The sequence below is a fragment of the Panthera onca genome, chromosome C2 (assembly GCF_046562875.1).
Source record: "Panthera onca isolate mPanOnc1 chromosome C2, mPanOnc1 haplotype 2, whole genome shotgun sequence".
Lineage (NCBI taxonomy): Eukaryota > Metazoa > Chordata > Mammalia > Carnivora > Felidae > Panthera > Panthera onca.
In genome coordinates, this window is record NC_138347.1 from 81,398,091 (window position 1) to 81,423,094 (window position 25,004).

At 45.8% G+C, this 25,004-nt stretch overlaps 1 protein-coding gene across 8 annotated transcripts in view; it reads left to right on the top strand.

Annotated features, from left to right (window-relative positions):
* Positions 1 to 25,004, top strand: part of DGKG (diacylglycerol kinase gamma) — a 213,062-nt gene that overhangs the window by 149,764 nt on the left and 38,294 nt on the right. For all 8 annotated transcript variants that reach the window (XM_060639467.2, XM_060639458.1, XM_060639460.1 and 5 more), the window contains one exon: positions 16,722 to 16,899. In XM_060639467.2, the coding sequence (XP_060495450.1) occupies positions 16,722 to 16,899 (178 nt within the window). The remainder of the gene's footprint in view (positions 1 to 16,721; positions 16,900 to 25,004) is intronic.

The window sequence follows — 25,004 nt, forward strand, 5'->3', positions numbered from 1 at the left end:
AGTAACTTGCTGAACGGTGTGTCTGGGCCTCAGTATTCTTATCTATAAAATGGGGGGGAAGGGGTTAGGCTACTTCCCAAGGCTGTTATCCAGATTAAAGTTTTCATGATTGTTGTTTTTTTTTTTTTTTAAACTAGCAGTGGAACTAACTGCCTCACAGAATCTGCAAAGCAGCCCTAAGTGGCAGGTGTCATCACCTTTCCAGAGTAGGGGATTGAAGCTGAGAGAAGGCAAGGAGCTCCCTTGAGGTCTACAGCTTATGTATGGTCAGATCAGGCTTCAAATGCAGATTTGCCCAGGACCCAGGACTTTCAAGGAAGTCCTGGCACTTCAGTTTAGAACCCAGATTCTCAACTAAGTATGGGGCATGTGTGATCTCCTTTTATTCATACGCTTTTATTTATTTTAACATTTCAGATAGCCTTTAAAGTAGGCATGAGATTTTTACCTTTATCAAAAAAAGAAGATAACAAATATTGCAAATGCTCGCTCTAAATGCTTCCTTTCTGGCAACTATGAACGCTAGTGTTGTTCCTGGAAAATGGGTGCTCCGTAAATTGTGGTTGACGCTAATTAAGAAGCCAGCATGTCACCCACATGACTGTCATCATCCCTGGTCTCAGGCTTCTCTCAGGGTCTCTTAGTCTCTGACTTCTCCCTCCCTCCCAAAGCTGCCATTAAGGTTCATTTTCACCTGATTTCACCTGAATAAACAGATAGGGGCTGGGGTGAGGGAGGGACCCAGTGAGTCACCTCCCCCACCCCAGGCCCAGAATAGCTTTGGAAAAAGGTTCTTAGACGTGATCATAGCTAGGTGGAGCCAACCAGGCAGGCTTCAACTCGAGCACTTATTTTACATGCTGTGGAAATTTTTCATTTTCCTGGCTAAAAATAAGAACTTCCAAAATTCCTTGATATTTTATCTACTTTAAAACAATGTTCACAAGGGAAGGCTAGCTGGCTCCACTAATATGAATTTCTGCATGGGGAAAAGTGAATCCAAATTTGGAAGCTGCTCAAAAAAAATGTTATCCAGTATATTTTGGGAATCCGCACATCAGGTTCCCCCTCCTCCCCCCCCGCCACAACGTTTAATTGAGGAATTTTTTTAATGCAACAAAGTCTTGGGAATGATATATCAAATACTCCCATTTCCCCCCCCCACTTAGAAATATTTGTCAGTATTTTGTTTTATTCCCTTCAAGTATGTTTTAATCAAAGGAATAAAATATTACAGATAGAACTCAGTTCCCCCGCAATCCTTTTGTGCCCCACAACTTGCCTTTTTCATGCACCATGATGTTCCTGAGATCTCTCCATGCTGATGCTGATAGAGCTAGTTCGCTATTTTTACCTGTTCTGTGGCATCCATACCCCATCCCACCCCACCCCCTCATCGCCCCTGCCCCCAGATATGGGGAGGAGGAGCAGAAATGGGAACCGTAGCCACCGCCATGGAAATGCAAGTGGTGACCATTTGACAGAGGGGTTTAGCAATATACACTCAACTGAAAGCACATCTGTAGATCACGTGACCCAGGAACCCAGACCTAGAGAATTTCCTGCACGTGAGCTCACAAGAGGCTAAGCAAGCACGGAGGCGCAGTGCAGCATTTCGTTATTACAACAAAATGGAACCCACCCAAGTGACTGTTCTTCTAACACTTTGAAAAGACAGTGTGAGTGGAAGTACTAAATGCCACTGAATTATACACTTCAAAATGGTTAATTCTGTCTTATGCGAATTTCATCTGAAGTTTTGAACATTTAATTTTACAAAAGGGAGTGTGCTGGGCACTGTGGTAGGGATAGCTGATCCTCATCATGGTATGGGCTTTGTCTATGAGAATCCTAAATTCTAAAACTAACATTTGGCAAGCCATGTACATGTAAAGGAGTTAATAAATGATGCATCAGGTTATTTTAGGTTTTAGCTACTCCAATCCATTCAAGGGCCATTATTTTTCAAAAGAGTGAAATCAAGAACTTTACAGGTTAAGTAGCTTGGCCAAGCTCACCCGGGCCAGTTAGGTGGCACAAGTTTCGACTGGGGGCATTCTTACTCTGCCTCAGTATCCACCTACAATATCGCACGCTCTTAAATGAGAGGGAAGAAATCTACAAGCACTGTGGCCTCTTCTGGCATTGAAACCTTCTCAGTCTGGGTGAGTAGAGCCCTTCAGAGCTTGGAGTAGTGAAGGTGGGAACTGGCCAAACGCTCAGCCCATCGACCCAGCTGTAAATCCAAGGGAGATGAAATGAAAACATGCTCCCAGGGAAAGGAGAGGTGAGAAGAGCATTCAAATGGATTTCGAATTCCTGGAAAATAAAAAGGTGGTAACCTGATTACGCATTAAGCCTTAGAGTCAAAGGACGGCTGCGGTGGGCCTTAGCAAGACATCCTCCTTCTAGTCTGTTCCCTTCCTTGGTCAAGGCCAGTGGCTCCATCACTCCGGCACCATCCTCACAGTGAGACCATCCAAGGCAGCTCTGACCATCTCACATTGCTTCCTGACCATCACCCTGTCCTCAACACTGCTGGTGTCCCTACCTCAGTTCCTTCCTGCTCCCTCCTGCTACAGGGGCAACTCTTCTCCTGATTGTAAAAGCAACCCAAATTCATGGTAGAACTTTAAACTATAGAGGAGCAGAAAAGAAAAGCAGCCCACAATCTCAGCAGTCAGTTCAGCACTGTTATACTGCAGGCCATGTTTTAACCCTGTAGTAATATTAGCTCTCGTTTCTTTAAAATCAGGATTCTAGGGGCACTTGAGTGGCTCAGTCGGTTAAGCGTCCGACTTCGGCTCAGGTCATGATCTCGCAGTTCGTGGGTTTGAGCCCCATGTCAGGCTGTGTGCTGACAGCTCAGAGCCTGGAGCCTGCTTGGGATTCTGTGTCTTCCTCTCTCTGCCCTTCCTCCTCTTGCGCACTCTCTCTCAAAAATAAGTAAACATTAAAAAGATTTTTTTAAATCAGGATTCTAGAACGACCTCTATGTTTCTTTGATTCCTTACATCTTTACCCATTTTTCAACACAGCTCCATCCTCCCTCTCCGCCTCTTTCAGCCATGTGCTGGCCACAGGTTTCCTTCACTGATCCTTAAAATCTCTCAGCCGAATAAGAAGAAATGATTTCTGTCAATTTTCTCTTACAGAATCCCACTGTTTTCTTGCAGTTTCAGCCACATAACTTTTTCCCTCTCTTAAACAACCCCTCTTTTTCATCCCACAAATGTGTACCCTATATTTCACTCCAAGCCTCCATTCATCCATATGCTTTTATTCTCTTGTTCTTTTCCATTTCCTTTGTTCTTTTTGAATTGCTTTGATTTTCTTTGTCTGCAGACTCCTGGCTACACATACTTTGTGTCTTCCAAGGACCTTGGGATAACTTTTAAGGATGAATTCTCATGTGCGTATTTTCACAAAGCGGTGGGAGATACAAGGCACGGTGGCTAGATGAGGCCCTCAGCAGTCTCAGATGACCCGGGTTGGGGTCAGGTGGCAGTATGTCAGGTTAGGAGGCACCCCCGCGACAGGTTCCTGGAAGATGGCTGTGCTAACCTCTGCCCCGGTGAGCTTAATTTTTCCACCACCAAGGTCCCTTAGTGAAAGAATAACTTCCCTAAGCCATATCTACAAACACATGCATCATCTAAGTAATGATCAACTGTGAGCTTCTATCAGTGGGATATGTGTCATTTCTCTTAGACTTTTTAGAATATTGAAAAGAATCATCATCTTCTCCACACTCAGGAGATTCAACAACCTCGAGCCTGTTCTCGGGGAACAGAAGCATTCCAGTCTTTTCCTGCTTCTACAACTGGGTTATGTGACAGGGACTATTACAGAGAATATCACAACAGACAGAGAATATACAAGTATGACTTGTTGGCCCTTATCTGTCTTAGGGAGGTCATAAATTGGCTGATCCTGGTCTTCTACAGAAGAGGAATTAAGAAGGTAGAAGAAGTGACTCTTTCTGGAAGGGTATATAATCTAACAAAGGATCAGATACATACCATGTGCACACATACATGTTATATCTCAAGTCCATTAGGATCAGCAATCATTTACCCTTGCAACGAGCTCCATCCTGGCATCTTCATACACACCTTATTTAATCCTTAAAACAACTCTACACGTTGTATATAATTGCCATTATTTATGCAAGGAAACTGAGTCTCCTAAAGATAACTAAGAACTCTAGGATTAGATGAGCCCCCACAGTGCCGCAGCACTCCCCGGAAGAAATGACCTCTGTATTACACTCTGCTTTCCGCCTAATGCACATGCCTGGAGAGTGGAGCTCCCATTCGGGATCTGGCATATCTATTAGGCAGTCAGCTGTCTGAAGCAAGGACTCTGTCTTACCCATTCTGTATCCCCAGGCCTAGCCCAGTGCCTGAAATTAAGTCATTGCTCTGTAGTTATTAATCATAAAATTGAACCAAAGAGTGAAAAGTCCCATAATTAGCGTAAACACTAACGGAAATGACCACTTGACCAGCCTCCAGCGATACCCTCTTGTTGAAAGCCACCAAAATAAAAGGGACCCACCTTGCTGCATTTGAAACACAAAGAGGGTGGTGGCTGAGCTTGCCGCCTGGCACTTGGGCCTTCTAACTGCCTTGAGTGGGAAGTCCTCCCACACCCATCCCTGAGCGGTTGCTGGGACCTCTGAAAGTAGCAGAGGGTCTGAGACAACTGTCAACCCAGGGCAGGAAATGCCAGAGTTCTCCCACTTCTTTCCCACCGAAGAGAGTTAAGACAGTGAGTGGGCAGAGCCCATGAGGGAGTCATGGTGCCAGGCAGCTGTGGCACCAGAGGAAGTGACCCTGAAAGGCAGAAGAAGGGGTCTCCATTCGGAGCCCTCTCTTACGGCCCAGAAGCCTACCTGCCCCTGAGCCCTGCCTGTCTCCATGGCAGTCAGCCCTGCCCTGTCCGCCAGAAAGCTGGACCCTTCAGAAAGCTCTATTCACCCCAAGTTGGCCTGAGCAACACAGACAGACAGCGAAACCTGTTAATCTGCATCCAGAGCAGAATGCCTCAATACACCGGTTTTGGGGTTTTTTGTTTTGTTTTGTTTTTTAACTTGGGGAGGGTGGAGCAGTATATAGGAAATGGCTTTGCCTTCTGTCCAACTCTGAGGCAACCCACCACCATGGGCTCTGAGAAACAGCAGTTTTGTTTTGGAAACTGGCACCCAGCGCAGGCTCGCTCCTGGAAATGAATTTGGTACCCCCCCCCCAGCTGCAATGTTCTACTTCCAGCCTCCCTGCCAACACCCCCTTCCAGCTGCCCCTCTCAAAGGCACCATTGTGCCCGCCTGGCACAGCAACAGAGGAGGGCTGAAGAGGAAGAAAACATTTTCTGCCCATGGGATGTTCTTAAGCAGGTTGTGTGTACATGGCTTCAATGCTGCATTCCTGGAGCCCACACAAACCCGCCAAAACTCCATCATCCCTGTCACAGTTGGAAGCCACTTTCCAGTCTATCTGGCCCACCACAGCTCACTGTCAGAGAACACAGAGCACGCAGCTGGGTGGGTGAAGCTGGTGGGAGGGGGGTCACGATGACACATTTTCAGTACAGCGCTCCAGCCTGCCAAAGCAAGGCTGAACGTAGACTCTAAACTGGAAGGGGATTTAGTCCTATTTACCACTCGACAAAAAGATTCATTCTGGCACATTCTGATACGTGCACATCCAGCCTCTTCCTGGGTACTCCAAGGGTAGGAAGCTCACTACTTTTCCTGAAAACCCTGTTCCATTGCTGGACAGCTCGGACTTTCAGAAAGTTCTTCCCAGTGTTGAACAAGGATGTGTGTCCTGTTCATCGCCATATCCTTCCCCTGTCAGCGCTTAGCGCAGTGCTTGGAACAAAACAGGTGCACAATAAGTGTTTGAGGGATGCATGACTGAGTTCCTCACCCATCCACTGGGCCTATTTATGCCCTCTGGCGGCACATAGAACATTCCTTCTTGCTCCAGTTACAGAACATGTAAGTACCCCACATAGGGCTAAAGATCTATCTTCCACATCATCTATTATTTTCACCGAGCTAAACATCCCCCGCTCCTCATGTGACTCAGTATACAGACCCATGACTATATTGACCACTCTTCTCTCCATTGACTCCATTTTTTTCAATGGCCTCCTTAAAATGAAGGCTCCACTCCCTTGTATCTAGAATACTCAAAAAGTGGTCTCATAGGTAACAAAGCACAAGGTTAACAGGCATCAGGTACATGGTGTCTAAGTTGGACTGTCTTCTTGAGCTGATTATTTGCATTTCATGCAGGAATCTTCAGGCTCATGAAGGCTACCATGAACCTGGATAAATTCGGAAAAGAAGGACCTTCCTTAGTTTCACTAAGTCCATGTTTCCTCATCTGTAAAAATGAGGCTACAAATACCAACACTGCAGGGTTGTAAGGATTAGACATAAGATATATGAAGTGCCTGGCTCATAACAGTTACTCAATAAACGATATACCTTAATATTACATAACACTGCCCCTCTGAGTGCAGGGAAAGCCATATCTTGTAAGATTTACCCATATGCCAGGCTATTTTTTTTTTTACATAGATAGTACTGGACAACGTTTCCAATAATGCCATCACCACTCAGTAACACCACTCAATTTATCACCTTCTCTTCCCTCGGGATACACATAAGCTTATTGACACTAAAAATATTCTCTTTAGTTCTTCTCTGGGGAAAACAGACATCATTGTTTGCCCTGGCTGCTTTTCTTTCACTCCCAATAAATGTCTCTGTTCTGGCCATAGGCCCTGGAGATATGTAGATATCTACTTCCTTCTCAGCTTGCTTGCTGGTGCATCAGTTCCAACCCTACTTTCAGTGATGTCACATTGGGAGCTTGAAACTGGCCATAGTGGGAGTATTTGTACCATGAACACCACGATCAGAGCTGCTGCTGCTTTTTTTTTTTTTTTTTTCTCCTGGAGATCCTGCTGTTAAGCACTTAGCAGCACACTACTGCCTCTAGCATTGACCTGCTGTGAGCACCTTGAAGACAAGGACTGTGTCCCATTTCTGCTCCATCCCCCAGGGTCTAGCACAGAGTAAGTAGGTTTTCATCATTCTTGATAGATGAGTAAATGCTTTTGTCTTCTGTTTCTTAATGTCTCATGTAAATCAGGCCCCATGTGCCCTATTCTTGTTACAAGCTGTTCAGCTATAGATTTCCCTTAGCTGTGATCAGAGGACTACTTCTTTCACACTTGGATTAACCTTCCTTCTCTCTCCCTAACCTGGACATTCAGATGTCTACTTTATTCGGTCCATATATTCATCCTTGGAAGTTGTGGAAATTCATCTAGAAGGAAAGAAACCTTGTCAGGTTTCTTTAAAGAACACCTTTCCATTTTGGGATTTCTCCACGCATTCTTTCTTTCAATTAACAAATAGTTATATTGGACATCTAATGTGGATAAGGCATGCCAGGTACTATGGAAAACATAGAGCTGTGTAACATATGGGCCCTATCCTTTGGGAGCTGAAAGTCTCCTGGGGACAGGCGAATAATGCATAGCAGAATGTGCATTCCACATTTGAGAGAAAAGCAAAGCAATGAAAATTCAGAGAAGGAAAAGATCAGTTTCTACCGAGAGCATTGGGAAAAGCCTTATAGAAGAGATAGGTTTTGAGCTGGAAAGGTAGGATTTTAACATGCTTAAAAGAGGTGGCTGGCAGTTTAGGGAATGAGTCCAGAAATAAAAGCAGATAGGCCCAACTCTGTGGCCTATGTGCAGACCAGTTTCAGCTACCATGACAGGCCTTTTCTAGGATTTAGCTCACCCTCTTCCTCAGCAACTTTCCTCTTTTCAAACCAAAGGACACCTTGGACCTGTGCCTAGCCTTCCCCATAGTATAACTTACATTCCAACTTGCCAAGGCAATTCACAGAGAACACCCTCCCTACCTACCAACGCAGTAATGTTTCCCACTGTAAGTGAGCACCACCCCCATTCTCACCTGGGCCCTATAGGAGGCTGGGGCTGTACAGGGTGGTTCAGATGCTTTCTTTTTGCCTAATACCTCAGCATCCTGTTCCCTCAAAAAAGGGGGTGGAGGATCTCGGTCAGGTCTTTATGTCAGCCAACCTTGAGTGTATATCTGAGGCTCTGACATAGAGCCCCAGCATCAGGTGAGGCCACCCTCTCCTCCTGCTCATCCTCCTCTCAGCCCTTCAGAACCTATTTAAGTGTGTCTAGATATCATCCACCTCTTCCTCAGCCCTCACTCTTCCTCCCCACTGTAATTGAAATATTGTTTTCCCTAGACATTGCCCGGTACTTCCCTACTTCACTCTTCAAAAGACACCCCTGCCCCCATTTCTCACTCAGTAGAGTAGGAAAGGACTCCAGTATCCTCCTCAGACCAATGTCCGCCACTTCTTTTCCACTCCATTTACTTCTACCCTAGGTACTCCCAACGTCCTCCTCCCTCTGTGCATTTATCCAACATGTATTCATTCATTGAGTATCTTCTCTGCCTCAAACATCCATGAAAACCCTTCTCCTCAATCATATTACCCTTTAGATTCCATCTTCTCTCTCCAGCCCCATTTGCCCTCAAACCACATGGCTGTTCTGACTCTGTTTCCTCACTACTATGCCTACCCACCCTGCAGTCCCCAGTTAAACCCTAGCTCTTACAAGAGTTAGCTGTGTAATCTAGGAAGGTCACTTACCAACTGTATGACTCATTGTTCTCATTTTGGTAATTAGAGGTTACCAGATCTAATATCCATCTGGTTTTACCATGCTAAGATTCTATGCTTAGGCCCTCATCGAGCTGCCAAAATCGCTCTTTAAAAAATTACTCATGACCTCTTGGTTGCCAATCCAAATGACCAAAAGTCTAATGTCAGATCTGCTGATTCTGATTAGCTATGTGACATTGGGCCATTCCAATTTAACTTCCATTTTTCTCATCTATAAAATGAAGTGGTTGGACTGAATGACCCTTTAAAACTTTGATTCCATGAGAACACAGATTCGGAAGAGAGAGAGATCCTTTTTTTGAGAGTGGACGGTGAAGAATTCATGGAGAAAATGACATTTGTAGAGATCCCAAAGAAAAGCACAGAAGGGGTACTAGGTGTCCTCAAGGGTATCCTTCCACTAAGGGACTATAATAATGGGTCTAGACAAAGAGCATCATCCAGTAATTAAGAGTTCTATAATGGAGGATTCAGGTTGACCACACTGGAACCCACTAAAAATCTGAACATCACAAAAAAAAAAAAAAAAAAAAAGAGAGAGAGAGAGACAAGCAAACTATAACCTCCTAATGAGATGCACTAGGAAATACCCCCATTGATAAAGTAGTCTTGACAAAAAGTCAACTCAAGTGTCAACTGTACTCAAACTTTAGACATTTAACTAATTGATTACATTTGATGTAAAATGTCAACCTTGAATCTGATCAAGCCTCTAAACCTAGAAGTACCAATATAACAGACATACAGGAGATAAACTGAGAATATGTTTAAAAGACATCTCAGATATGCAATCAGCAAAATCCAGAGTCTGGGAAACATTACAGCCTTACTTCTCAAAGTGTGGTCCCTCACACCAGCATCAGGGTCACCCCGGAGCACACACAGATGCAGTCTCAGGCCTTACCTCAGATCTCCAGAATCAGAATCTACATTTCAATAATCCTGAAGTGACTTGTATGCACAACTGACCCATTTCGTTCAATAAATATTAAAATATAAGGAAAAAGGGACAGGGAATTTATAGATCAAAAGACAGCTAAGAGACATATCAAACAAATCTATAGACCTTTTAGCAAACCAATTATTTTTAACAATGAGATTATCAAGGAAATTTGAACAACTACCGGAGATTTATTGATATTAAGGAATTGTTACTTTTTAAGAGTGATGATAACATTGGGGTAATTCTTTTTTTTTAAGACTCGTCATTAAACATAATACAGAAGTATGTATAGACGAAATGATAGACTATCAAGAATTTCGTATAAAAGAATTCAGTATGGAGATGGGGAAATGAACTGGGGAAATTAACTGTGAGTTGCTAATTGCTGAAGGTGACATTTGGGGTACATGGGATTTCTCATTCTACTTTCCTAAGGACTTAAAAATACCCATAATAAAAAAAGATTTAAAAAGAAAGACTAAGAAGGAGTCCTCAAAGATGGGAGGAACAAATCAAGATAAGGCAGTGGCAGGGAAAGCAAGAAAGAGAATGTCAAGTCTAACGGGGACATAACGCCCCAGAGCCCTTGGGGCCTGGGTTACCTCTCCTATCTGGCCTGGGAGGGGTCATTCCAGAGAGCAGACAGACACAGCCCAACCGCAAGAGGATGAAACAAAAACAATCTGCGTTCTAAAGCAGAAAAATTCGACGTAATCCGTGGCACCGTGAATCGAGGTTAGAAGAAGGGAGAATTTCCTAGCTGCTAAAAACTGAAACAGGTCATCAAGTAAATTATGGGATCTCCTTCTCTGAGGACCTTCAGAAATAGGATCGACAGGGCTGAAATGGAGGCGGCCTCGCTCAGCAGGGAGGAGGTTCAGATCCGCCGCCTTTTTCAGGTCAACGAGGCCGGCAGACACTGGGGCGCGGAAAAGCCCTCAGCCAGGGCAGGGAAGCATCAATGCCTCCCTCATCTCCTCGGCTCTCTGCCCCTCTCGGGGCGCACGGAGATCCTGGCGGGTGCTGGTTCTGCCCAGAATGATGGGGATTTTAGGGATCCAAGAGATCAAGGCCGGGGGGTGGGGTGGGGGAAGTGGGGCATAGCGCGGTTGGGAGGGATAGATGAATACGTATTCGCAGTGCCTTGCATTTGTACGGAAGCGTGCGCTTCGGCTTCCTAACCCAGTCTTCTGGTTGCTTACGCACTAGCCAGCCCCCCGCCAAACAAACCAACCCCGGCTCACAAAGAAACCAGAACTGTGGGTATTGTCTTCGCAAGGGAGGCAGTGTTGAACGTCGCCGACAGCTGCGGGACGGCGCAGTCCGGCCTGGGAGGAGGCGGGCGCGGGCGCGGGCGCGGACCGCTCCGGGCCGGGGCTCCGGCAGATTCCTGAACCGCTTCCAAGGGCGCAGGAGCCGAGCTGGACTCGAAGCTCCCCGCCCCACCCCGTGCGTGCATCGCCGCCTCGGACCCAGGCTGCCCGCCGTCGCAGTGTGACTGTGCGCACGACTTCGGGCGTGTGTGCGCTCGCTGCCGGGGACAAGAGCTCTCTGTTTCGGCCCCAGAGCAGGCTATAAATACCTGGGTTCAGCGCAGCCTCGGCTTGGAGGGGAGCCTGGTAGCCCAGTCCTAGGTTAGGGAAGGCTAAAGTGCGCGCAGGGACCGCCGCCCTCCTTGCGCTCTCCCCTGGATCCCCTGGGCCGGAGCAGGGGGAGGGGGCCCAATGACGTCATGGAACTGGTTGGAGGATTTAGCTCAGGAACCCGCCCGGGAGCAGCCCCAGGCCGATGTTCTATTTAAGCCGACAGTGTACCACCCTCGGCTCCACTTTCCCAAATCCGGCACCGCAGCTTTCCACTTTCCCAAGACCTACATGGGCTTGGGATTCTGAAAGAAATCAATGTGTGATGTCTAGGCCAAGAACCCCGGAGAACGGACATGCAGGTATGGGCTGACAAGGCCCTCACAAGCTTGGGTTGGGCCATGAGGCCATTAAAATTCTTCTAGCAAGGCCTCAGGTAGGGGGACAATGATTTCAGGCTGAAATATGCCTCGTGGCACAGTTAATATTGTTATTAACTGTAATAACAACGTAGACAGTTATGGAATGCTACTGCCTTCCAGAGACCAACCAAACCCTTAAAGTGAGAGTTACTCCACCACCCCACCCCCATTTTACAGATGACAGACTAAAGCTCCAAGAGGTTAAGGAACCATCGCGAGATCACACAGCCGCCAGAGTCAGAGCCAAGATTTAAATCCATTATCTCTTTGTCTTCAAGGCCAGGCGAGCTCTTTCCAAGACACTGCATTGCCTCTCACTTTTCAAATAGGTGCATTCCAAAGGTGGGGGCACCTACTGTCCAACAGCCCCTAGGCTCCTCCCATCTCTTCTATTTGCCCCGGTCTGCCCATGACCCAAGACATAATGGGGGAAGGGGGCAATCTATCAGAAAGCAGAGGGAGGACTGTTTGCTCTTCTGGAGACAGGTTAGCAACTTACCAAGTTAATAGCTAACCTTTCTAGCTGGTTATGGCTGGCGATGGAGGGGACAGGGTACACTTAGAACTGCAGTAGGGAAAAAAAGATGACTCTGGAATACGATGTGCCAAGGGCTGTGCTAGTGGTATACTTTTTTTTTTTTTTTTTAACAAAGCTGGCACAGAGGCAAGAACTAATGCTGGTATCCAACATCGATGTGCCGGGCACTGCTCTAAGTACTCTGCAAGACTTAGTGGTGGGAAGATTTCAATTATTCAGACAACAGCTGGAGTTTAATTTTGCTATAAGTCTAGCATCAGCAAAAGTCCCGATTTGCCTCATTGACTCTTTCGTCTCCAGAGTGGGATATAGCATCTGACTGCCTGGGTTTGCATCCTAGCTCTGCCAGCCTATAGAGGGGCAAGTTGTGTAGATTTGAGCAAGCACCTTACCTCCTTTAAGGCCCTGGCATTTGGGGGTAGCAGTGGTGCCCCTGAGGGTCTCGAGAGAGACTGCAGGGGAGGGACCAGCACAGTGCACAAGGAAGCTCTTGCCAAACATAAGCTGCTAATACTATTATTATCACCTCTGGAAGGGAAGGGACATTTTAACCAACAAAAAGTAGATTGAGATGATGTGGAAGTAACTATAGCCAAGAAGGAAAGTGGCCGTTTTGTCTCAGAGGTGTTATGGATATAGGAAGACACAGTTGGGTGCAGAGTATGTATGTATATATATATATATATATATATATATATATATATATATATACACACACACATACTTTTTAATATCCATATATATATATACGTGTGTGTGTGTGTGTGTGTGTGTGTGTGTGTAAAGGATGGAAGGAATAGAGGATATTCCAAAATAAATTTTGAACAATTCATTAATTCTATTGGGAAGAAAAAGGAAAAGAGTTGTAAAAATAACCATGACAGTCACAGGGAGCACTGGGTTGAGCCGATGCTTTCAGGGGACTGTACACATACGTGCAAAAGCAAAGTGTGGGCATGCAGCCAGGTGTGAATGCACAAAAGCAACTCAACTTGAAGTTGGAGGCCAAGCAGAATGTTAGATGATGTTTGAAGCAAAAAAGAACATGGAAAGGATAGCTCATTAGGACTTTGCCTCCAAAAGAGTTTTTATCTTTTTCAAGAGAGAGTAGCCCTAACAAAAAATGGAAGGCCAGATGCTAAAGGTGGATACCACAGCCCAACACAGAGCAGTAGAGAACTAACTGGCCTTGGAAAATACATACACTGGAATCCAAGTTGCTGGACAAACCTACATACACGTCATTCAGGGGCCACTTTGACAAATCTAGAAAACAGAATGGGATTGATCCAATGAGAGGCAAATGGACAGATGTCCCAGTTTTCAGAAAAGTAGAAAAGGAGACATGCCAGTCCCTGGCAAGTTTCTGGAATAAATTATTAACCAACTCTTTGCCCTTTGCACACAGGTATTAGTGATTTAATATGCGTCCTCTTATTCCTTTTCTGGTAGAGGTTGTAGGGTGGTCATTTAGGAAATGCCATTGGATCTCAGCACAGTCTTATGCTTTCATGGAGAAAATACAGGATTGAGGTCTGGAGACCTAGATACTAATCTGGCTCCACCATTAGTAAGTTGAGTGACCACAGGCAAGTTCCTAAACTTCTCTGGCCCTCATTTATGAAAGATGGGACATGTTCTTTTAAAGCATTCTCATTTTTAATATCCATGATTCTACATTGTAATGAAAAATAGACTGACAGTCCAGAGGATGTAGCCCCGGTAGGGCAGCCACACCTCGTGGGCTGTTTAAGCAGTGTCTGCTGTCTTAAACTGACCAGAGAGAGGGCTTGGTCCCTGCTTTTGCCCTTTACATACATGTTTTAATGACTTAACCCCCAAATGATACAAAGGCTATGGCAAGGGGTCATAGAATAAGGATTTAAAATAAACAAGATGGACAGAGGGGGCTTAGGCTAAGAACCAGATGAAATTGATTGACATCAATATAAAGCCCTATGTCTAAGTTATTTTTAAAAATACCTACATGGGGCACAGGGTGCCTCAGTTGGTTAAGCATCTGACTCTTGGTTTCAGCTCAGGTCATGATCTCACAGTTCATGAGATTGAGCCCTGCATCGGGCTCTGCACTGACAGCATGGAGACTGCTTGGATTCTCTCTCTCTCTCTCTCTCTCTCTCTCTCTCTCTCCCCCTCTCCTCCCGCCGCCTCCCCCCCCCCCCAACTATTTCCCAAAATAAATAAATAAACTTACCAAAAAATACCTATACACGTTCACAATAGGGAAGAGCTGGCTGAGAAGTAGATAATGGGATGAGGGTCCGAGTGTCTGAGACAACCACCATTCAAGCTGAAGTGATTCTGCTGTCATCTAGCTGCTAACAAAAGAGCTAGTGCAACTGTGGTCATATTTCACCATAAGGATAATGATAAAGAGGGACATGTGTTGCACCCTTACCTGGGCTTCCCTCAGTATCTCATTTCTGGGAAATGATAGTGTTAGAGGAACCCAGCCCCAGGAAGTGATCCTGCCATGGCCTCCTGTGCCATCAGATCTTGTGGTTGGTGTTATTTTTCAGTGTTGGAGGACATACAGAATAGGAGGGTGGCAAACAACAGTCTGTGCAGAATGGGGCAACCAGGATGGGGAGAGTCTGAAAACCAAAGCCCACAGGAGGGGCTGAGAGAGTTGACAGTGTTCAACCCAGAGGGTGCACAACTTAATGGTGGAGCCCTTAGGACTTAGCCTCTGACTGCCTGCCATCAAATCTATGTGCTTACATTTGTACGTTGTGTGACTTTGGGCAAGTTACTTAACCACTTGTTTGTCTCCATTTCCACACATATAAACAGGGGATAGCCAAGATTATTAAGGTAATACGTGAGATGTGTACGAAAGCTTAACCTGGCATATGGCAGTGCTTAGTACGTATGAACAGTGATGGTGATGATTGTCATCTTGTATTTGGTGGGCTGTCCCCATGGAGGAGAAAGGAGGGTCAATCTGTCTGGCTTTAGCAGGGAGAATAGGACCAATAGGTAGAAGCAGGAAGAGAATCTGGTTCAACATAACGAAGCAACCTTTCAAATAATCAGAATTTCCCAGCGAAGAAGTGAGTTTCTGATTACCAAAGAAGCTCACTGCATTCCATTTCATAGTTGGGGGACAAGCCATGGAGATGATAGGGTGCCATAAATTAGAGTTTTGAAGAAATCAGGAGGTAAGCAAATGTAAATGGCAACAAGCCAAGCCTTCCTGTTCCTCCTCTGTTGAGAAATCTCTGGAAGTTTAGATTTGTAGGTAACCTCAAAGACAGTGGATTTTTATTGCATACTTTGCATTTTTCCTGCCTCACAATAAGTAAGATAAAGACCTTGGGCTTTACAGTCAAATTCCCTAACTTTGAAGCCCTGCTTTTTTATATCATCAGCTGTACAACCTTGAATAACTTAGCTCACCTCTATGGGTCTAGTTTTTTTTCCTTCTGTAAATGAAGTAAACTACCTCCAATCCTGAGGAACAAAGATCAGAGCTAATATATTTCTTGCTGCATTGGTAAACAGTATGCCAAAAGTAGACTGATTATAGATATGTGAGACAGGCAGATTCAAGCCTTCTGGCCTTTTGTACCTGGCGGGGGATGAGGGTGGTGGAGATTGGATAGAGAAACTCTGCTGCGTCAGCAAGCACATATGCCAAAATTGCACTTAAAATGCAGATACAGGAGACAGGCGAATTCTGAAAGGCTTCCAGATCTTTTTTCCTTTGTTATTGAAGTGTGGTTGACACACAGTGTTACATTATTTTCAGGTGTACAACATAGTGATTCAACAACTCTGTACCTTACGCTGTGTTCATCACAAACATAGCTACCATCTGTCACCATACAGTGCTATTACAATACCGTTGACTGTATTTATTCTCCATGCTGTATCTGAAAGCCTTCCAAGTCTTAAAGTCTTGTGCTTCTCACAGGGGGGATAAAAAGGGAGGGGGTGAGGTGAATTTCTCTGTCCTTTGTTGAAAATCTACTGTGCATTAAGGTTCTGGGCTCAGCGTCCCACCATATCTTCACAGTGGTTATGCAAAGACAGAATTGATGATAATGAGATGATAATGAGAACAGGTTTGCAGTTTTCTTGTGAATCATCCCTGAAGCCCCCCTAGATCTATGGAGGACCTCTGGGCCCTTCTAGTCCTCAGAGCCGACCAGGATCGCATCTCCCCCAGTCCACTACAGTGGCCAAAGCATTAGGGCTCGTCAGCTTTGCCCAGGATTCAGCATCTGACAGAGGCAGGCAGGTAGCTGAGGGCCTGTCACGCCCTTCACGAGAGCCCCCACCACACATGCGCATGTGCATACACACACATGTACACACACACACACATACACACACACACATACACACACAGAGACACACACACACACACACACACACACACACACACACACACACAGCCTTGGGTTGGGATACACTGAGAACACTAACAAGTGACCTTTTCTCTCTGTCCCTCAGTGTGACGGGGTTGGGGTAGACCTGAGCAACATCTTCCTTGAAGGCATTGCCATTCTCAACATTCCCAGCATGTACGGAGGCACCAATCTCTGGGGAGAAACCAAGAAGAACCGGGCTGTAATACGGGAAAGCAGGAAAGTCGTCACTGACCCCAAGGAACTGAAATTCTGCATCCAAGGTAAGCAAGGCATGAGGAAAATTGCTCTAGGTCAGTGTCCCAGTGAGAGGAGTATTCAGGTGGGCCTATTAGCAAACTGTATCAGGACCAACAGCAGGCTCTAGAAGGTCCTACAGCCCAACAAGGACCCATTTGGGGCCATGCTGACTTATCCCTGTTGTTGCAAAATCTACCACCTAATTGAGAAGAGAAGATAACAATAAGGGATCCCTAAATGACAGTCAGTGATCAAACTGGGGATCTGTGAGGTCAGGAGTCAAATGCTGCTCTCTAGGTTACCCGTGTCCTCGCATAACTAAACCCAATGGTCACTTCTCAAACTTGATCTTACTTCACTCATCAGCAGCATTTGACCCAATCTCTCCTTGTTCCTGAAAATACTGTTCACTTGGCTTCCAGGATTCCACATCTTCCTGTTTTCCAGCTACCCCACTGGTTACCCCTTTTCAGTCTCTTTCTCTGATTCCCCATCTCTCTAACCTCTTGGTGCCGGCAGTCCACAGGCAAGGGACTCAACCCTCTTTTCTGTCTGTACTCAGTCTCTTGATGACCTCATCCAGGCGTGAGACTTTATTTAAATACCACGTGAGTGTCAGTGACTCAGCATATCTAAAACTGAACTCCTGATGTCCCTCCCACAAAACTTCTCCACCCAGAGACTTCTCCATTTCTGTTGATGTTAACTCCAGCCTGCCCATTGCTCGAGCGGAAACACTCGGCACCCTTTTATCTCACATCTCATATCTAGTCTATCAGAAAACCTGTTAGCTCTACTTTTAAAAAACATCCAGGGTCCCGTCGCTTCTCACCACTGCATTTCTGCCACCTTGATCTGAGCCACCATCTGCTGTCCCCTGGATCACTACAAATCCCCCTAACTGGATTCCTTGCTTCTACCCCGTCCCTGTAGAGTCTGTTCTCACTATTGCATCAGAGTACCCCTGGGAAAATATGTCAGATTATGCCATTCTCTGGCTCAAAATCCTGCAGTGGCTCAGAGCAAAAGCCAGAGATCTATATGTGGCCTAAAGGGCCCTAGATGGTCAGGCCTCATGTTACCTCAGCGACTTCATCTGCCACTACTCTCCCCCGTCAGCCCAGCCCCCCTGGCTCCTCTGATGCAGCAGGTTGCTTCTATGGACTGACTGTTCTTTCTGACCAGAGCAATGGTCAGATGCCTTAGAAGCCATCAGCTGGACCTTCCCCTATTAACCCACCAGGATATATATCCCTACCCCTTACCAGCCATTTCCACCAATGAACCAGGTAGGAACTCAATCAGAGTACCTGAGCAGCTCTGAATCTTCTATGGATTGGATGAATGGCCACCCTGATCCTCAGGGGTTCTCAATGGACTGGTGAGCTGAGGGAGGAAAGCCATGTGTGAAGGTGTTGACAGAGATACCACATCAAGAGCCAGGAGACTGGGTTCCAGTCCAAGTACTGGCACTAACCTATTTTTGGCATCTCAGCTTTCTTTGCTGTAAAACCAGCATCTCATGTAAAATTTTGGTAGCTAAATGAATGGGGTCGAACCAGATCATTGGTTCTTAGACCAGGCCTGCTTGTTGAAAATGAAGATGCCTGGGCCCTAGCCCAGATCTACCCAATAGTCTCTGTGTTGGTTCCTGGGAATCTAAATTTGTAATGAGCACCCCAGACAATTCTGATGGGCTGCCAGATTTGAGAACCACTAACATAGACAAAGTATCCGTGGATCTGGGTCTGTGTTCTTTGATGTCCCAGGCTGCAAATGCTCAGATTGGATGTGATCTTACCATAGGAGACAAAACTTGGCTGACCAACAAAGGGAGGAGTTACTTGCTTATTTGGGACCCATCTGTTACACAATCAGATTGTTATATTCCAAGTCAAGGTCGTCAAGGGGTATCATCTCCACACCTCCACCCTTTGAGAGAGGACTCAGGAATTTTAATTTCTCCGTTGCTCTCCTAAGTCCCCTTTATTTTACCCAGTAAACTTTTCAATTTGTATAAATTATTAAACTGAATAATGTGTTCCTCCTTCCTCCCTTGGCAGGGGAAGTTGTGGGTGCTGGCAGAGGGTGGGGGAAGCACTGGAGGTTATAGAAAGTTTATGCAGACTTTCCCACCCTGGTGCTCATACCCTAACTCCCACCCTGACAACCCGTTCCATTAGAACAGAATCGTGGGAGAATCCTCCCCTTACCCCCATCCACGGCATGGGGAAGCTCTTGCTGAGGATGTGTTCTGCTTAGGACTCAAAGATAAAACCCTTATCTTCTCCTTACATATATGATCGTGTATCTTCCCCTTTAAGCAAGGGTAATGTGTCTGCTGATTGCTCTTGACCATCATCTACAGGAACTCTCTTCCCCAAATCCCCTTTTCCCACCCCCAGAATGTGCTATCAGAGCTAAAACTGAAGCTACTTCCTGTTCTTTAGATGAAGACATAAGCTGATCAGAGCAGAGTCCAAAGGGGAGCCTGGCTTCTGGGCTTTACAGAGACAGCAGCATTGAGCTTCCTTTTGAAAGGGCCATGATCTCATTTACGTTGAGATGTTAAATGGGGGGAGGGGGCAGGAAGCTAAAGAGACGACCTATTTTAGTAGAAAAGCATCGGCCTGAGAGTCAAGAGACCTGGGTTCCAATCCATACTCTGCCTCTCACTAGTGTGTGACGTTGGGCAGGTCTTTCACTCTTGTGGGTTTCAGTTTGTTATCTGTAAAATGGACAAGTGTGACAAGCACATAGACTCCTATAGATCATGGGTTCTTCACGGCTTTGCAAAATTAAGGAATGGACAGGTTGTGGTCTAGGTGGGCTCTTTGAGCGAAATTGTATGGCAGGTTCCTTTCATCTTTCAGTGTGTTTTGTTTCACATTTTATAGGCCAGCCGCTGAGAAGGCAAGTATCTCTCTATATAGGCTGTTCATTTGCTGGGATTCTTTACTCCTTGGCAATTTCATTGGGATTGGAGGTGAAGAAAAAGTCAGGAAAGCGCAATCAGAGGGAAGCAACTTATCTTAGGAGGTGTAAGAGGAAATGACAGTAGAAGAGGTTACTGTCAAACCTCTGTCATCACAGATCAGTCTTTCTCCTTAGAAAAGTAATCCAAGAAATAAGGTCATTCAAGATGAGCATGGGATGAGTTCTATGAAAACATTGCATAGTTTAGAACACAATGAGTCCTGGGAAAATCACCAAGCTTGCAATTGAATGACTTGGGTTTACATTTAGGCTTTACACTTTCTGGTTTTATAAACCCAACTTCCTTGAGTCTCAGCTTCCTCATCTGTAAAATGGGCATAAAAATACCTAACTTGTCATGAGGATAATAGATGTGAAAGTGTCTGGAACATAGTAGAAGCTCTTAAAAAGAAATTCCCTCACCCTTAATCCTAGTTTTATTCTGGAGCATACCAGTTGAATTTCTGATTTTGAAGTTCTTATCTTTAGCATTGCCATCTACCTTTACTATCACTAAAAAGGAGCAGAGCTCCTGCCAAAGTCCAGCCCAGCCTTTGTCCTAGCACATTAAACTTATACCATCAACTGTACCAGCATCTCCTAGACCTTTCATGTTCCAAACATGGAGGCTGGCTGTTATTTCCTCTTTGTATCCCCACTGCTTGACCCAGTGTAGTTAGTCCAAAAAAAAAAAGTTGTTGGATAATAAGCAGTACATGGACATCGGTTCTTTTTAGTTTTTATAACACCAATAAGAATAGTGACAGAGAGTCTCCTCCATTTGTCAAATCTTTCATTTTGGCTTGCAAATAGTTTTGCATATATTAGCTTATTGTGATCCTAACCAGAACCCATGAGTAAGGTCATACCCACTCCCTTCCACATCCCTATTTCATAGCTGGGGAAAAACAAAGACCCAGAGAAGGGGTAGGACTTATACAATTTATGTTCAGTGGTAGCATCAGAACCAAGACCATGATTCCTAGCTAGCCCCAAATGGCTAGTGTCCAACCAGAAAATTTCTCTGAGGTCCTACTGTGTGTATTGTACAAGCCAGGCACTGAGAAAACAGGAAATGTTTATATGCCAGTCCAAGGAAAAGCTCCACAGATACTTGTGGAAATTCTGCTCCTCCTTTAAGGCCTGTGTCAAAGGCTGCCTCTTTTCTGGTGGCACCTCTGGAAGTGAATCCAGCCTCTGAATTCCTAGAGCACTTAAGCTTCCTGTCTTGACAGTACTCTGATTATGGGTTGCCTTGTCATTTCTTTCTCTTGCAAGTGCCTGGAAAATGGTGAGCATGTGGTCTTCATCTTTATGTTCCCTTCAAAGCCTAACATCCTACCTACCTGGCTCACATTGTTCTACAGAAATGCTTTTTGGAGGGAGGGAGTAGGGAAGAAGGGGAAGGAATCTTGCCTTTGGTCTGCCAGCACAGCAGGCAGTAGATTCTGGAGCTGGACAGGAACAGGCACTTAATAGACAATCTTGGAGGGAAAAAAAAAAGGAATGTATTTTAAAGAGTTATATGTGAGTATTTGTGAAGCTGAGAGTTTCATCTCATGATACCATTAGAAACTCAGTTAATAAGTAAGATGTGCAAGCGATCTGCAAATAAGTAATTCAGATATATCTTGAGGACTTGGAGTCAGTGTAGGTAGGATAAGGGACTAAACATTGAACTAGAAGTTGAAAGACCCAGGCCTTCCCACCATCAGCCATGTGACATTGGTTAAGTCATTTAACCTCTCCAAGCCTCCATTTCAATCCATACAAAGTGGACACAATTACAGTCTCTCTCCCTCAGCATTGTTTTGAGAGTTAAATGAGATCATCCATGTAGAGCATTTAGGAGAATGCCTGGAACATGGTGAGCATTTGATCAATAGTAATCAGAATTATTGTTAAGTGATAAATGGAGGGTGATAAATATTTAGTATGTGATAAGAAAGGGGCCAGATTTAGAGCTTCACTCTATTAACCTCTGCTTCAGAAATGAGGTCTAGATTATCTTTCAATTACCTGTGGCTCTGACAACCTATAACTCTAGGGTTATTTGTTGGCACTGTGCTTGAGTTCATATGGCTATTACTTCCAGTGTGGAAGTCACCCCTGAGTTGGCTCTCCAGTGAATCAAGATAAAGACAAGGGTGCCAAGTCTTGAATCCAGGTGAAGCACCAAGGGCATGACACAAAGCTGGATCAGTCCGTGCAAAGCCCTGGGGAGCTCCACCATTGTTTCCCTCTAGCCCCACCCTATATACGAATGAGGGGACTTCCTACACATTTTCTCCCAATTCTTCACTGAGCTTCACGTCTGCCCCAATCCAACCTTTAGCCTTAAACCAGCAATAGCCTTCAGGCTGTATCACCCACACCTACGCTCCTCTGTCTATCTGATATTAAAACAACATTTTTCTCAGAGATTTCTTAGTGCATCCCACTTGAACTGCACACAGGGTATCCTAGACAAGGTTCCAAACGGAGAGGGCAAATCTCCTCAGACTTTCACGTCAGTTTTCCAGCAGTGGAGACAGGCTTTCTATCATTTATTCAGCACACACTTACGGAGTACCTATCAAGTGCCAGGCACCAGGGAACAATGATGAGCAAAAACAGACACAGTCCCTATAGCCCTTAGGGAGTATGGGAGCCAGGCCTCAATAAAATAATCCACAGGCACGTGATTAGGATCCGAGATAAATGCCAAGAAGGAGAGTCACATGTCTACCCCAAACCCCAGCGAGACCAGCCAGCCAGTGTAGCTCACGGATATGCCTCATTCAAACCAACTGAGCAGGCAACACACAGGCCCCCTCCTGGCAAGTGCCTCATCATAGATCTGCCCAGATGCAGAGGTCTTGCCTGGGAAGGGTCACTTTGGTTGACCCTACTACTTTACAGGCACACATCGTTCTCTCTGCCTCCACGCTGTGCCCGTGTAGATTTTCACTGATGTGTGGACCATCCCCTAAATCTCAAAGCGATGGCATGGGCCGTCAGCCAGCCATCTCAGACTCACATTCCCAGGTGAGGAGCCGGAGCTCAGATGAGCCAAGAAAATAATTGTGAGCTTGTGAGTTCTTTGTTTCTCAGCACGTCCTTTTCACTTGTATGAAACCATGACAGAAAGTGGCCTGTGGGGTTCAGGAGCTGTCCAGAGTTGGAGGTTCCCAATTTTCCAATTTGGTGGAGCTCTGACCGGAAAGATAGTCATAATGAGCGGTAGTCAGCCACTTACTGCTCACTGGGGTTAAGAGAAAGTAGAAATGTTTCCAGCAAGTGTGCATTTCACAGAGGTCTTTCTGGCTAAGGTCTCTCCTGGGGGCTGAGGTAGAGCAAGGCGAGTTATCCCTAAAGAGCCGGGGGTACTTGGGTGTGTAGTGGGACTCCCCTCAGCGCTGGGAAGTAACCATGGCAACATACATGTCATTCCTCTTAACCCGTTGCAGGCCTACAGAGAAACTCTGCTTTGCCTTTCACAGGAAATTACAGCATTGTCCTTCAGTCCTTCAGGTGTCCACATCGGAATCAATATGCCCCAAATGAGGTGTTATCTTCTCCCTCTTTATACACCCTTCCATCTCTCTGAAAGCCTGCTGCCCCCTGTCCATGTTCCTTGCCTTGTTAATGGCATCACCTGTGGCCCAAGCTGGAGACCCAGAGTCACGCATTTCTCTTCACAGCTGATTGTGGAACTCTCCTACAATTCTCTCCTTACATGGTGTCTGCCACCTGACCGTGAGCTCTTCAGCTCCAGATGTCGCAATTCCTTCTACATTCTTGTGCCTGACAAAGTCTCTGAGACCTCAAAAGGTCTTAGTTAATATTAGTTGACTGGAAGCACCCAGGGTCAGGGGCACCTGGAGTGGTGAGTTAGTGTTTGAGTTGATCCCTCAGCAAAGTGGAATTTGGGTGTGTGGTGGGTGCTAGGGCACGATGTTCCAGGGCCCCTGTGCCAGCATCAGCCTGTACAGGAGGCTGGGGGTGGGGGGGTCCACCTCCCAATCCTCGCTCTTCCCTTCTCCAGGCCCCTGTCTGTTCCCCGCTGACCCTACATGAGGTGTGGCTCTCAGGGCACCTGGCAGGGCTGTCTGGGGGATCTGCGGGGTGGACCAGGTATGCTTTTTTGCAGCTTCCAAATGAAGGCCACACAGCCTAGTTCTCAGAAGCCCGTTTCTATAGAAACTAGAATGTTTTCTATGTAGCATTGAAATCCCAGAATCCCAGGTCTCTTAGAAATCTAGAGATCATTGTGCCCTCTAGATAAGGAAAGTGAGGACCAGCAAGGTAAAGTGGCTTGCCCTTGGCCAAACCCATACTGAAGTGCAGGTCCTTTAGCTCACACGGGCCAGTTCCCAGTACACTAGAGCAGGGATCGGCAAACTTTTCCTGTAAAGGGTCACATAGTAACTATTAAAATAGTTAGGCTTTGTGGGCCATAAGGTCTCTGATGCAACTATCTGACTCTGTCCACTTAGTGTGAAAGCAGCCATGGACAATACACAAATGAATGGACGTGGCCGTGCTGCAATACAACTTTTTTTACACAAACTAGCATCGGGCTGGATTTGCCCAATTTCTGCACTAGAACCTCATATGGTCCACAACCGGCAGCAAGGGCATCACCCGACAGTGTCAGAAATGTAGACTCTCGGGTCCTAGGCCAGACCTGCTGGAGCCGAATCTGGGTTTCCACAAGAACCTTTGGTGATCATGTGTGTGTTGAAGTTTGAGAAGCACTGCACTGGTGAGCCTAGCGGCTCCCCCCTGAGAATGCCAAGAAGAAACCTTATGGATTAGGAAAATGAGACCCAGAGAGATTAATGGACCTGCCCAATGGGTCACACAAATTGGTGGATCTGGAACTAGAGCCCAAGTCCTAGTCTTTCAAGGTGGAATTCTTTCTGCACACACCAGAGTACCTGCCCCAGCCCCCTCATTTCTGGCTGTCCCTGACCCAACTAAATTCACTGGAAATTAAACAAAAGCAACCCTTTATTCTTCTTCAGCTGACTTCTGAATCAAGAGGGCTCTGACTCCAGCTGTGTCTCCTCCTCTTCCCCACCCCATCCCCAACCAAGACCTGGGAGGGGTTGGCAAGATAGAATGTGCCTCTGGAGGCTGCCTCATCATCTCTAGGATGGGGGAAACT